This window comes from Phycomyces blakesleeanus (genome assembly GCF_001638985.1).
Source record: "Phycomyces blakesleeanus NRRL 1555(-) unplaced genomic scaffold PHYBLscaffold_8, whole genome shotgun sequence".
NCBI classification, from domain to species: domain Eukaryota; kingdom Fungi; phylum Mucoromycota; class Mucoromycetes; order Mucorales; family Phycomycetaceae; genus Phycomyces; species Phycomyces blakesleeanus.
This window is the reverse complement of record NW_017265141.1, coordinates 1,746,762-1,759,827: the sequence shown is the minus strand read 5'-3', so window position 1 is coordinate 1,759,827 and position 13,066 is coordinate 1,746,762. Positions and strand designations below refer to the sequence as shown.

General features: G+C 37.4%; 4 protein-coding genes across 4 annotated transcripts; 3 read left to right on the top strand and 1 right to left on the bottom strand.

The window, feature by feature from the left end:
* The first annotated feature begins 3,571 nt into the window (after positions 1-3,571).
* On the top strand, positions 3,572-5,841 carry PHYBLDRAFT_78971 (hypothetical protein). Its single transcript, XM_018443406.1, has 11 exons — positions 3,572-3,677; positions 3,753-3,812; positions 3,913-4,041; positions 4,165-4,272; positions 4,329-4,433; positions 4,519-4,668; positions 4,741-4,875; positions 4,929-5,041; positions 5,111-5,345; positions 5,417-5,602; positions 5,684-5,841. Exons 1-11 carry the CDS (start codon positions 3,591-3,593, stop codon positions 5,714-5,716), a joined length of 1,341 nt encoding a protein of 446 aa, XP_018293220.1. The 5' UTR covers positions 3,572-3,590; the 3' UTR covers positions 5,717-5,841.
* A 345-nt stretch (positions 5,842-6,186) lies between these two features.
* On the top strand, positions 6,187-6,693 carry ATP17 (ATP synthase F0 subcomplex subunit F ATP17; the record flags this gene model as incomplete). The annotated part of the gene is made up of 3 exons (XM_018441868.1): positions 6,187-6,318; positions 6,427-6,589; positions 6,665-6,693. The coding sequence occupies 3 exons, from the start codon at positions 6,187-6,189 to the stop codon at positions 6,691-6,693; spliced, it is 324 nt and encodes a 107-aa protein (XP_018293219.1).
* Positions 6,694-6,840: 147 nt separating this feature from the next.
* Positions 6,841-7,525, bottom strand: PHYBLDRAFT_158615 (hypothetical protein). The gene is made up of 2 exons (XM_018433822.1): positions 7,282-7,525; positions 6,841-7,220 (listed from the first exon to the last, which is right to left on the bottom strand). The coding sequence occupies exons 1-2, from the start codon at positions 7,516-7,518 to the stop codon at positions 6,945-6,947; spliced, it is 513 nt and encodes a 170-aa protein (XP_018293218.1). The 5' UTR covers positions 7,519-7,525; the 3' UTR covers positions 6,841-6,944.
* Positions 7,526-8,895: 1,370 nt separating this feature from the next.
* PHYBLDRAFT_181102 (hypothetical protein) lies at positions 8,896-12,865 on the top strand (the record flags this gene model as incomplete). Its single annotated transcript, XM_018438418.1, has 18 exons — positions 8,896-8,935; positions 9,005-9,052; positions 9,117-9,229; positions 9,279-9,379; positions 9,473-9,737; positions 9,804-9,851; positions 9,956-10,105; positions 10,187-10,240; positions 10,307-10,366; positions 10,441-10,539; positions 10,615-10,857; positions 10,924-11,162; positions 11,255-11,650; positions 11,731-11,824; positions 11,894-11,997; positions 12,072-12,211; positions 12,278-12,501; positions 12,592-12,865. 18 exons carry the CDS (start codon positions 8,896-8,898, stop codon positions 12,721-12,723), a joined length of 2,550 nt encoding a protein of 849 aa, XP_018293217.1. The 3' UTR covers positions 12,724-12,865.
* Positions 12,866-13,066: the final 201 nt, after the last annotated feature.

The window sequence follows — 13,066 nt, the reverse complement described above, 5'->3', positions numbered from 1 at the left end:
TCGGTGAGCTGTTTTGCTGTTCCGCGCTTCTTTTTACGTCCACTTTCAGCACCGGGTAAAACAGTCTTGAAACCATCTTCTGCGTCCTCTTCTTCCTCTTCCTCTTCCACGATCTCTCTTCCTGAAGAAAGAGTAGCAGCCATTGATGTGTCTTCTTCTTCTTCATCATCTTCCTTGACTTCGTATTGATCATCTTCTTCTTCCTCATCATCTTCATCGTCAAATACAACTGCTACACCAAGTTCATCATCAATTTCACCGAGTTTTTCACCATTCTCATCGACATCCATTGCATCTCCCTCTGCGCTGTAGTCTGTGATTTTCTTTGAGAGGTTGACAAGCTGTGCAAAACGTTCTGATTGGATCGGACCGATCACTGATTCGATTTCACGCTTTTTGTCAAAATCCTTGAGGGTGTCTGTTTTCAAAGTTTCGAGAACATCATCTGCTGCACTGCGAATGACATCGCGTGCTTGATCGCCGAGATGCTCATAAACAAATGACAAGATGTGCTCATAAGCCTCGCGTGTTTCTTTTGTGCGTGGCTTGTAGTTAAGACCCTCCCAATCCTCGGTAGCCGATAATACGGAAGAGTATCCATAAGCTTTACTGATGGCGTTTTCTTCTTTCTTCCGCCGTTTCTTCTCTGCGGATTCTTCAGCTCGCTCGGCGGCTTTCTTTTTCTTTTCTTCAATATCCTTTGGTGTCTCTCTTTCAACGCGTGCACCGAATCCTTTTGGATCTATACGTCCCCATAGTGTTTCTGGTTCACCTGTCGGCTCCTGATCTCTACGTGGCAAACCTTTGCGATCTGCTTGCAGCACCAAACTGGAATTTGCTGCGTATTGGTATTGATTAGCCTTGGCAATGTTCTCTGCCATGATTTATTTGTTTGTGTCGGTGCACTGTTGGGATGAAAAGAGGAAGGATAAATAAATATAAAAAAAAGGTAAATTAAATGAAATATTAATTAAGCAGAGTCGCCTTTTTTTTTTACCACTTTAACAGGAAAGAGCTGCAACAGGCGCAACAAGTGCTTTGCGTCACAGTGTTGTGGCTGATTGACGGATTGTGAAATATGTTTGGTCTACCGCCCTCTCATTTATTTAGTCAGTGATAAAGGTGTATACATACCTATATATTTCTGTAGTGAAAGTAGAGATTTATACACAATCTAGCTCGATAATGATGAACTTTTTTCTCTCTTGATTTCCTTTATATTGTGTACTCTTTTATTTAATTAAGTGCAGGCAGATTTTAACACATTTTCTTGAAAGAAAAATTGGTAGATGAGAAAGAGATTGTAGCATAATCATCTATCTTGATACTCAATTATAAATAAATTCTGAGAGTAATATGCTATTACTTAATATTTGATTGTTGGATAATGTTTTTCTATCACTAAAGCGTCTGTAAAAAGAGAAAGCTTGAATCTTAATATTTATTTCAAATATATAGTATAACTCATGACACCCAATTGTGTGATTAACCAGCGATCTAAAGGGTAACCACACTTCTATATTACTAGGCACATAAGATGTGAGATGTGGTCTGCTATTAAATATCTTTTTTTTTCTTATATACTCATCTCATAATAACTAATTAATCGATTTCATAAAAGAAAAGACTATATTTCCTGCTAGACAATAAAAAAATTAGCCGACTCAACGGCTGTTAATATCTTGTTTTTTTTTTTATATTTTTTCTTTGTATGAGATAGATTTACTGTTTCTTGAAACATGCGCTTTTAACCGTATACATACTCTCACCAAACATGTCAGCAACAACGCATAATTTAACGAAACAATTTCTGAGACACTGAAATGATCCTCAGTTCCTGGAGTTGATGTCTTTTGGTTCGAAGACAACTATCATAGTTAACACTTTTAAATATAAATGATCTTTGACGGAGATAGATAAAGTCTATGGCGTCGGATATATTATTCATAATTCAAACAATCTTCCCATCGACATTACTGCTGAAGAAGCAGAAACTAGTGGAGTAAAGATGTTTTTCTCATAAAAGTATGCTTGCCATCCTGCAGGAACCTACGAACCCAAATCTGTAATTAACGTAGCTGAAAATAAAACCAATAAAAACAATACACCTTCTTTCTTCGTGTTAAAAGTCTTTTCTTTAATACATGTATACATTTGAATACTATACATTTATTATTACCAAGTATCAAGCCAGTTAAATACCTTAAGTTACTCGTAATAATATCCATACATTTCTTCTTGCAAAAAGAAGCATCTTTGTGAGTTACCTCAGCAATTTGAGTAGTCTTTATAATCTGCTAGGCATATCAGAGCTGATATGCTAAGAACCATTCATATTTATTTTAAAAACTCGGGCAGAAAAGTCAATTAAAACAATGTCTTGAGTCTGATGGACAAAGCTTGTCTAAAAAAAACCAATATATTGTGAAGTACAATTTTACATCTTCTTAATTTATATATTACCGGGCTTTTTTAAAAGAACCCTGAAATTGCTATTCGAAATGAAAACAAAGCTCTTTATGAGAAAAGGATATATAAGTCTATGTTGTCTCTAATACCATGTCAATCGCAATGCTACCATAAATATAATATTCAATAAAGGTAAGAAGAAATATAAGAAAGTGGAGATATGAACCAATAAGAAGGTTTTATTAGGTAACATAAGGAAAAAAACGAAGGCTATTTGACACGTTTTGACGAAAAAGATGATTGAAACAATAAGTCCAAAGTTAAGCATCATCAGGATCAGATCTTTTTTTTATACATTTAAACATACATATACTTCTTAAGTTGCTTACTATAAGAATTCGCGTAAAAAAAATGTTCATTCTTTACTTTTACAATGAGCTTCATCCACCTTCATCAATACATCCTAATTACAAAAACTAAAATTACATTTAGAATTCTTGTCTTTACTGGGTATCAATTTGCACTCTTTATAACTTTAGACTTCTAAAATGAGTCCTCGACAAATAGATTAGAGAATAAGGGCCATCTAGAAATCAAAAGTTTCAACAATTTATTTAACAATATATATATAAAGATAGAATGAAGAAGGAAATCCCAATTAGGGCATAAATTTTAACTTGTTGCTTGACCATTTTAGCAAAGGTAAAGATATGTAAAGAAAAACAATTTTATATGCATCTTTTCTTTAAGAAAGAAATGCTAGTTTTCTGACAGCATCCATATGGTGTTGAAACGTATCTCAGTATGAGTACATTTTTACCCCTTTAACCCGGACTTTAAATGTCGAGACACGATAAAACACCTAACTAAAGGTACTTAGTCATTCTCTAATACATCATGAAGGCTCTAAGCAGCAACAAAGATATTAATCGCTTCTCTACGTTTGCAAGTAGCAAATACACTTGTATATGTACTTATGCACCATAAAAAAAGCACATTTTTAATTTTTGAGTTAGGAATATTATATTAGACAATCTTGGTGTTGCATTAACTGGTTTGGCATGAGAAGTTCAGTCTACGTCACTCCACCGCAAAGGTGAAAATAGCTGACCCTGAAGCCCACGTCATGGAAAGAATCGAACATATCTTTGTCCTTTAACTCTCTATACAATAAACGAAACATGGCCGATGGAAAATTAGAAAAGATGGAAAAGGACTATAGTCCTCAGGTTGATGTACTCATCCCTGAAACTGAAGCCCTCGTCAAGGTAATGGACCCAAGACGCGCGTTCTTTGATTATACTGACTGATCTACTTACTCGTTTTAAATATTGTTTCTTTAGCAAGGAAAACTTAGTGTGGCCCTCGAAAAGATTCTTTTGCTTGAGAAGCAAGCGCGCAATGTAAGTGTCCCCAACTCCTCTATTTTATATACTCCTTCCTTCTCTTTCTATTCTTGTTCCTGGATTGATGGAAAAGAACTTACGCAAATAATTTTCTTAGGCTGCAGATCAAGCATCAACTGGCCGTCTACTCGTTCAAGCCGTCAAGCTTTGCCACCAGGCCGGCGATTGGAAGGCATTGAACGAGCAGATCATCTTGCTTTCCAAGAAACATGGCCAGCTCAAGGCGGTAAGATCAACTTTCGGAATTTGACGATTGTCCATTCAATCAGGAGATTTCTTCTTTTTCCTATTTATTAGCAATTCATGCTTACATGTAATCACTTTTATTTGAATGCTTTTTAAATCTTAGGCTACCACCAAGATGGTACAAGAAGCAATGTCTTATCTTGACACTACACCCAACAAAGAAGCCAAGCTCGAGTTGATTGATACTCTCCGCACTGTTACTGATGGAAAGGTAATAGGGAATCAATATATTTTGATGGTCTATTGAACTCAATCATTTGCTTAAAGATCTACGTTGAAGTTGAGCGGGCACGCGTCACACGTATGCTGTCAAAAATACGTGAGGACGAGGGTAAGACAACCGAAGCTGCGGATATCCTCCAGGAGCTCCAGGTAATAATTAAGAACACTATGCCTACAAGGCAAGGAGTAGTGAATATAGTAGATAGATGAAGAGAAAACTGATAAGTGAGAATAGGTGGAGACCTTTGGATCCATGGATAAGCGTGAGAAAGTCGACTTTATTTTGGAGCAGATGCGCTTGTGTTTAGCAAAGCATGACTATGTCCGAACACAAATTATCTCAAAGAAGATTAACACAAAGTTCTTCTTGGAAAAGGAGAATGAGGCAAGTTACTAGTTTAAACAATAGAGAGAGAAAGGGACTTGTTTATTGATACAGTAATATACACATAAACAGGATCTTAAGCTTCGTTATTATGATTTGATGATCCAACATGCATTACATGAGGGTCAACACTTGAATGTGCACAAGTTCTACAAACAAATCTATGACTCCGAGTCTATCAAACTCGACGACAATAAGTGGAAAGAGGTAATATCCCAAAACACGGAGTTACTTGGTGCATTCCATTCACACTTTTTTAGGCTCTTCAACAAGCTATCCTCTTTATCATTTTGTCTCCTTATGACAATGAGCAATCTGATCTTTTGCATCGCATATACCAGGACCCCAAGACTGCTGATTTGCCAATTTACAGGTACGGTTATTGAGGATATAGCCATTAAAGTTAAACAACATATCGTAATATTTTAATTTGCTGGATTAGTGAGCTTGTCAAGCTGTTCGTTACAGACGAGTTGATGCGATGGCCCATGATCGAAGACAAGTATGGGGAATTGCTTGGAAAGACTTCTGTTTTCAAAAAGTCTGCAGAAGATGGTCAGAAAAGATGGAAAGAACTTCACCACAGAGTGATTGAACACAACATCAGAGTGATTGCAAAGTATTACACCCGTGTCTCTACTAAGCGTCTGGGCCAATTGTTGGATCTCAACGAAAAGGTATTGTTTTTTGGAATAATAAGGGTGAACGCAGTAATTGGATCTAATGGGATTGTACAAAAAAAAATAAGGATGCCGAAGAATCTCTGTCAAAGTTGGTAGTTTCGAAGACTATATATGCTAGAATTGATCGTATGGCTGGAATTGTATCCTTCCAAGTCAAGAAAGATGCCAACCAGACATTGAATGACTGGTCAAGTGACATCAACTCGCTTCTTAACTTGGTTGAGAAGACATGCCATTTGATTTCAAAGGAGGTGAGGGGGTCTTGTTTTTTTTACAAGAAAAATAACAGCAAAAATGTGTGTGGTTTAAAAATACTTATTTGGATTTTATAGGAAATGGTGCATAGCATTGCCAAGGTTATGTAAATAGTGGATACGATTTTTTTAGGTTTAGTATGGACACCTCAAATAAAGGAAATTAGCATATGTAACTTTTATGTTTTCCAATTTAAAGAATAACAATACAAGCACATATCTTTGCAATCTATAATAATTACTACAAACTCACATACACACACATGCGCGTATATGCACATATTCACATAGATTAACAATATGAGGGGAAAAGTGATTTTGATATAAAAACCATATTGATAAAACCTTATTGAAAGAACAAAAGAAAAATAAAATAAAATAAAGGCCCGTTTGTAGTTGGGAGTCGCATCACCAAAGAAAAGCGTGACCGGCGTAAAGACAAACAAATCCACTCCACTCTGCCAGCTTGAAAACATATAACTCCGGGCTCCCCTACAAACGATGGCGGTAACAAAAAAAAATAATTTTTTTTTGGGTCTACTGTTTTTTGCCAGGCACTTCTTTAACAAGACTCAACCAACATGAACGCCGCATCTGTCATCCGTCGTGCTTACACCACCAAGTCTCTCGTTCCTCCCAACTTGGCTGCTGCCACTAAGGTCAGTGGATCTGCCAAGGACGGTCAGATTACCCAGTTGGTTGATTTCTACAAGGTAAAATAAATAATATAAATAAGTAAATATTATAATATTACATAATATAATATAATATAATATACTACAGATGTCAAAATGACAAACCTCCATTAACATAATAAATAGAAATTGCCCAAGGGTGCTGCTCAGGCTGCCAAGCCTTCCGGTCCCTGGGGACACTACAAGGCTCGTTACATTGATGGTGACAATGCCTCCATGACCCCCATGTTCCATGCTCTCTTTGGTATCTTTGTCATTGGTTACTCCATCGACTACCACTTCCACTTGAGTAAGTTTTTATTATATAATATTTGTTTCATCATACTAATCTTTGTAAAAATATTTTTAAATTTTTAATTAATAGAGCACCACAAGAACGTTGAGCACCATTAACTATAGCTGGTAGCTTACGTATTATCGAAAATAAAACAAACAAAGAAAATCAATATTCTGTACCATACGCGTTTTTCGTTTCCTTACTTTTCTTTTTTTGAAAAGTTATATAACATATTTAATGGCCAAAACAAAATAAGGGCAATTAGAGTTGTAAATACTGCATTATTCATAGATTAATACCATGGAATATATATTTATATATATTTACGAGAAATTGAACAAATTCGGTGGTGTACAATGATAAATTATTAATAATGCTCCATCACATCAGGATCTCGGTGAACAACACTGCCAAATTCGCTGCTTTCTTTCATAACTTGCTTAGCATCTTGCGATTCTAGCCCTTGTTTGGCGAGATCTTCGCGAATAAGTCTGTAAGCCGTCTCAGGCACAAGCACTTGTTGTAAATATTCCATAGGTAACTGAGGGGCTGCTGTTTCATGTGTGAGGATGTTTGTCTTTACAAACATTGTGTCCAAGACTTTCTGCATTATGGCTGCACCCTTGGACCCATAATAACCAGGCTACAAAATATAAATTAATAAAATTACTTGATATCATTTTTTTATCCATCAATTAACTTACCAAGGTGTATTCAAATCTAGCCATAACAGCCATAGTGCCTCTTGCCTTTACTTGACCAAGATCTTTATACGCTTGGAGAGCCGCATCCCTGTAAATACTGGGCGTATCTTGGGATATGACACGCTCGAGCTCTGCCTGGAGAGATTTGATACGCTCTGGAAGAGCATCAAAGTCGATCTCAAGAGGATATCCTCTCTTAACACCTTCTGGCTTAATCTTCAGTTCTGTCTTGTGCATCTGACAGAATTCGAACTGCTCCATATTAGAGACTTCCCGTTTTTGATTCCCATAGTGCATTATTCTTGCAGAACTGTCCATCATTAATTGACTTTCTTCAAACGCCTTATTTTTGTCTTCCATATCTTTAAAGGCATCTTCAAGAATTGGAGTAAAGGGGGGTTCGAGTATGTCACCACAGTACGGACATTGCTTGGCTATTATTGTATGGAAATAAACCAGATAGTCGTAAGAGAAATTCGAATAAAATACAGTAAACTTATGTATATGTTTTGCTGCAAGACTTACCTCCCTCAGGACATGCTGTCTCTACCTCAGACTTCTCCAATGATTCTTTAAAGTCCATAATTCTTCTCATACTCATCTCTTGTTCCTTGATTTTATCAGCATGTGCCTTCTTTTGCTCTTCACTACGAGTGTCATCACTAGGTAACTTCAAGAATGACCCAGCTAATTTATTTTTGCGGTAGACTTTGACTTGTCCGCGTGATGAGTTGAAGAAGATATCATTCAGTTGGCTTGTTGACGCTCTTGCCATAGGTTTCGGCAATGAAGTAGTCTTTGTAACACTACGTGGTTTCTCTCCATCCCTTGCCTTTAATACTTCAGGTTTTGAAACCTTTCCATTAGGTATTTTCAAAGATTCTTTGTTTCTTCCAAGCACGCCTTTATACTGATTTTCCTTGATTTCTTTTTCAAGAGGAGCCTCGGAACTAATGTCAATATTCTTGGTTGTAAGCTTGTTTGTTGCCTTGTTTGCTGCCTTGTTTGTTGTCTTGAAAGTTTCAGAAGGTTTACTGGTAGGTGGTGATCGAGTACCTATATCAGCTCCCCGGGAAGACCTGGCCGCTCTCGGTTGTTTTTCTTTGCTGGTCGGGTAAGGGTCCTTGGATCCCTTTGCTTTCTCTTTGGAAAATAGCGCGTTTTTTTTGTTGTGTAAAAGATATGCATCTAATATTACATTGGTAACAAACCATGGATAGTCTTTCGAGATTTCGCCTCGGCGGGTTTACGTTTGTCTAATGATGCTTGAGAGTCATCTTTTGGTCGAGTAGCTTCTGACGTGGAATGAACTGTTGGCTCTTTAGAAGCATCAAGCAGATTATTTTCAGATTGTGTCTGTTTACGAGTCTGCCTCCTGGCTACTGGGCCTTTTTTTTCTCCCTTTGATGGCATAATTTTAATGTTAATGTAAAGAGAAAATAAAAAAATAAAAGATAAAGTTCAATGGCCTATGCTCTTCATCTCCTCCGCCTCCCCTTCTTTTGCAGCAAGAAGTTGAAAGGAAAAGTCCGACAAGCCACAGTATCTGGTGTGACTCCGAACAGGTTTAATCCGATACATGCAACAAGACGCGCTTTCCTTTCCTGAGCGAACATGAGTTACGATTCAAGAAGTTACAGACCGCGTCAAGAAGGTGAAGCCTCTGACAAGAAAACTCAGAGCAGTAGAATGAAGACTGATTGAAGAATGTTTCACTCTCTAGGAAACCGTTACAGAGGATCTGGCGGTGGACGTTACAACAATGGCGGAGGTAATTAAAGCAAGATGTGTTGTACATCGTACTAATGTAGAAATCTAATGGTCATTTCTCTTAGATGACAGAAGAGGATATAGAAACAACAACAGAGCTCCTTCACCTACAAAGGACGATGAAGTAGAAGATATCGAAGTTCGTCTCAAGAGTCTTATTATCAAGATCGGTGACAAGGTATGTCCTCCGCACCAGCTTTGTGCCATACTCATCGATCTTGAATTAGATCTCGCCGGAATTACAAGTCAATCTGAACAAAATGAAGAACATTCTGGACAATGATTACTCAAAGTATCCAGAGACTGTCCAGGATACTCTGAAAGCTTGGTACGAAAAAAAGGGAAAAAGAAAAAAAAATGATAGATTGGTTACATATACTGACCCACATGTGTGTGTTTGTATATATATATATATCAACAGTATAAGTGATATTCCTGCAAAAGCACCAGTTTATGGCATTCTTATTGGCTTGCTAAACTTGTCCAACCATGAATCTGTGGGGAAGCTGATGTATACATTCAATCAACTTTTCAAAGAAACTATCGAAAGTTCGAATTGGTTTAAGTTGAAGCAAATATTGAGATTCTATGGAGAACTTGTTAATGCCAATGTTATTTTGCCTTCTGCATATATTCTCATCCTCAACAACCTCTTGGCTGTCTTGAATGAACCAAAAGCACTTCGAGTAGGTCATATATATATATATAGTTTTTGGATGTAAAAAAGAATGTTAATGTAAATATGCGAATAGGATCGTGTAGATTGCATTGTCTATATCATATTATCTACACTGCCCTGGGTAAGGATTAACCATTATGTCTATATTCTGAAACAAAACAAAAAAACGAATTATTTAAATATGTCTGTGTGTGTGATGGCTGCTGATATATAATATTTTTTTAGAGTATGAAAGAACTCAATGAGCGTGAATCAGATGGATTAGCTCAGGTTATATCTAAGATTGATATTTATATGCAAACAAGAGGTGATGTACCTCCTCTTCGCATTTTACAACATTACAGAAGTGGAGACACTCGATTTGAGGAGAAGGATGTAAGAATATCTTATTATTTGAAGAAGAAAAAACCAAAAAAGGGAATAACTTGTCTAATCTTTAAATTTCCCAAAAAAAAGCCTCTTGTCCACTTGTGGTATTTGATCCAGGATTTGTTTTCCAAGGGAGGAAATGTAAGTGAATGAATTAAAGTATTGGCAATGTAAAATAGTCTTATACAAACGTGTGCTTGCGTACAGGTTCCTCTTCTTCCCAAGCCATTTCGTTGGTTCGATGATGAACTCAAGTCGGCGCTCCAGGTAAAATATATCGGTATAACAGTATTTTTGTACTTTGGAGCCGTCTGTATTCACCCTCTTGTGTTTATCTTTAGCATGATATACCTCAATTTGTGCTCCCACCGCACAATGATAACGTCAAGTATTTTGGACCTCAGAGAATATTGAAAGTCTTGGTGGATGATAGTGGCAAGGTAAATTGATGGTATTGTGATTGCGGCGTAAAGGCACAATCCCATGAATCAGGACAATTAATCAAAAGAATACAGGCTTTGACTGCTGTTCCAGATCATGATGGTCTTGATTATTTCATTTTGAACGATGTGATTGCTGATACTATCCAAGTATTTGAGTCCAATCGCAAGGAGTGTGCAAAATACCTTCTCGGTATCGCCCACAGTTTCGAGTCCGGATTTATAAACACAGCCATTACTACACAGGAAAATGGAACAGAAGAGGATGTCATGGAAGAGGATACAACTGGCTGGAACTTATCTGACCTCTTGCTGGAGGTAAAATAATATCTTGATCTCAGGCGCAAAGATAGCAATTCTAAAGCGTGCACATGTATCATCTAGGCTATCTTTTCTCAAATGCTGAAGCTACCTACTCCTCCTTTCCGTCTCGTATTTTACTCTTGCATCTTGACAGAGCTCTGCCGGACAGAATTGTCATCATTCCCAATGTCATTAGGTAGAATTGTAAAGGCTTTGTTTAACCGTATGCAAGACTTGGATGCCGAGTGTGTATCTCGTCTTTGGTGCTGGTTTTCTCACCACTTGAGCAACTTTGGGTTCCAGTGGGACTGGAAATCATGGTAATCGATATAGACTTACACCCACTTCTAATAGTGCGGCCTGTATTTCTTTTTGTACTCATATTATAATTCTCGCTAATACTTTTTTGTAGGGATCACACATTGACCCTCGATCAAATGCATCCTCAGGTCTGCTTTATTCGTGAGACCTTGGAGAAAGAGATTAGATTGAGTTATTACGAGCGCATCAAGACCACAATCCCAGAAGAGTTCGCACCTTTATTCCCAGCTGTAGCTCCTGGGCCAGACTTTGAATTCAAAGATCCCTCTCACCCACTTCATCTTCAGGCAAAACTTGTCATTGACAGTCTTCGTGCAAAGAAGTCGGTTGAGGAAGTTCGAGAGATTCTTAACAACTTCAAGGCTGAACAGGCCAAGCTTGGTTTGGATGAGACAGCTCAATTGGGTGCTGTCCGACAGCTGTTTGTACAGTGCCTTTTGCTAGTTGGTAGCAAGAGTTTTTCTCATGTTCTTAATGTAGTCGAGCGGTAAGTTTTGTATAGCCTATATATTTCTGTACTTTCCCATGGGGCTAATACAATCTATATTTTTCTTAAAAAAATAATAGCTATCTTGAGGTCATGCGCTATGTAAACTCTACACCAGAAGGACGCCTTCACACGGTTCAAATCGTATCTTCCTTCTGGAAGAATAACACACAGGTATAATATAGTTGCACAAAATGTTATCAATGGGTATTTTGGCTTTAATTGGCGTGTTATGTACTGTAGTTTTTGGGCATATTGTTGGACAAGCTTTTGAACTACCGCGTCATTGACCCCACTTCTGTAATATCGTGGACCTTTGAACCTGAACAACTTGAGAATGCAGGAAGGTAAGGCTTTTGTTTTCCATCTTGATATCAAGACCGTACGTACATAACTAATAATATTTCGATTATACTTTCAGAGCTTACCCTTGGGAGATCTTGAAGAATACATTGAACAAGGTAGTTTCGCGTGTTGTTCAAGTACGATTGAAGCTCGAAAGTTATCAAGAGCTTCACGCAGAAAATGAAGCAAAGAGACAATCTACTGGCCTTACCGAGAGTGAGTTATTGATGTGAAACACAACGTGGTATTCCTAATTAGTACTGACTGTGATCTCTTATACAGTGGCACAGGCGGAAGCCCAGCAAGAATTGGACACACTCCGAATTGTCGATAACTCATTGACTACTGTGACAAGAGAGCAAAAGGAGGTGTTTATGGTTATATATCAAAAATTCGCAAACACATTGCAAGAACTACTCATTACATGTACAGCCAGAGCACAAGATCCAAACACGCACTGGACCTATTGGTGGGTGTTTGGATGGTACACAGAAATGCTCCGTCTTGTAAGTTACCTTGCCCAATAACAATCTTAGCATTGTCCACCTTTTTGCTTGGCATATTTTACGGTCATTAACCTTGGGAACCTATTGTAGTATCAAAAAGAATGTAGCGGATTTTTGGTTACTTTGGAAACCCTTGTATTTACACCCAACATCGACACACGAATCACAAGTGTATTTGAGGATGTGAAGACTATGAACGAGGAAGAGACGTTACCAGTATAAAGATCAAGTAGCACACAATTATCTCTATAATCTTAAAAGAGAAGCTTTTTCACTGGTGGCAAAGTATTTTGCTGCATTTGCACCTTTTTTAAAATAAAATCCTTTATTTGGAATAAATTGTATTTGAGTGCAACTTTACAACATAAATAATCAATTTTTCCGATATTGTGTTGTACACATGTTACTGTCAACGAAATATGGTAGTCAAAAGGACGATTTCTGTCAAACACAGAAATAGGGTTCATATATCAGTGATTTGTGATCCTAGATAGACATGTATTTCTTATTGTCAAGTACACATGATAAGGTTCTGTTATCATATTGGCGAACCTATATTCAACTT

What these genes read in the sequence shown, in the direction of transcription:
- PHYBLDRAFT_78971 (XM_018443406.1), top strand. Translation starts at nt 3,591, where the DNA reads ATGGCCGATGGAAAATTAGAAAAGATGGAAAAGGACTATAGTCCTCAG. An exon ending in ATATCCTCCAGGAGCTCCAG is followed by an intron (nt 4,434 to 4,518) that starts GTAATAATTAAG and finishes AAGTGAGAATAG; the next exon opens with GTGGAGACCTTTGGATCCAT. An exon ending in ACGACAATAAGTGGAAAGAG is followed by an intron (nt 4,876 to 4,928) that starts GTAATATCCCAA and finishes ACACTTTTTTAG; the next exon opens with GCTCTTCAACAAGCTATCCT.
- PHYBLDRAFT_158615 (XM_018433822.1), bottom strand. Translation starts at nt 7,518, where the DNA reads ATGCACAAGACAGAACTGAAGATTAAGCCAGAAGGTGTTAAGAGAGGA. An exon ending in CTAGATTTGAATACACCTTG is followed by an intron (nt 7,221 to 7,281) that starts GTAAGTTAATTG and finishes TATATTTTGTAG; the next exon opens with CCTGGTTATTATGGGTCCAA.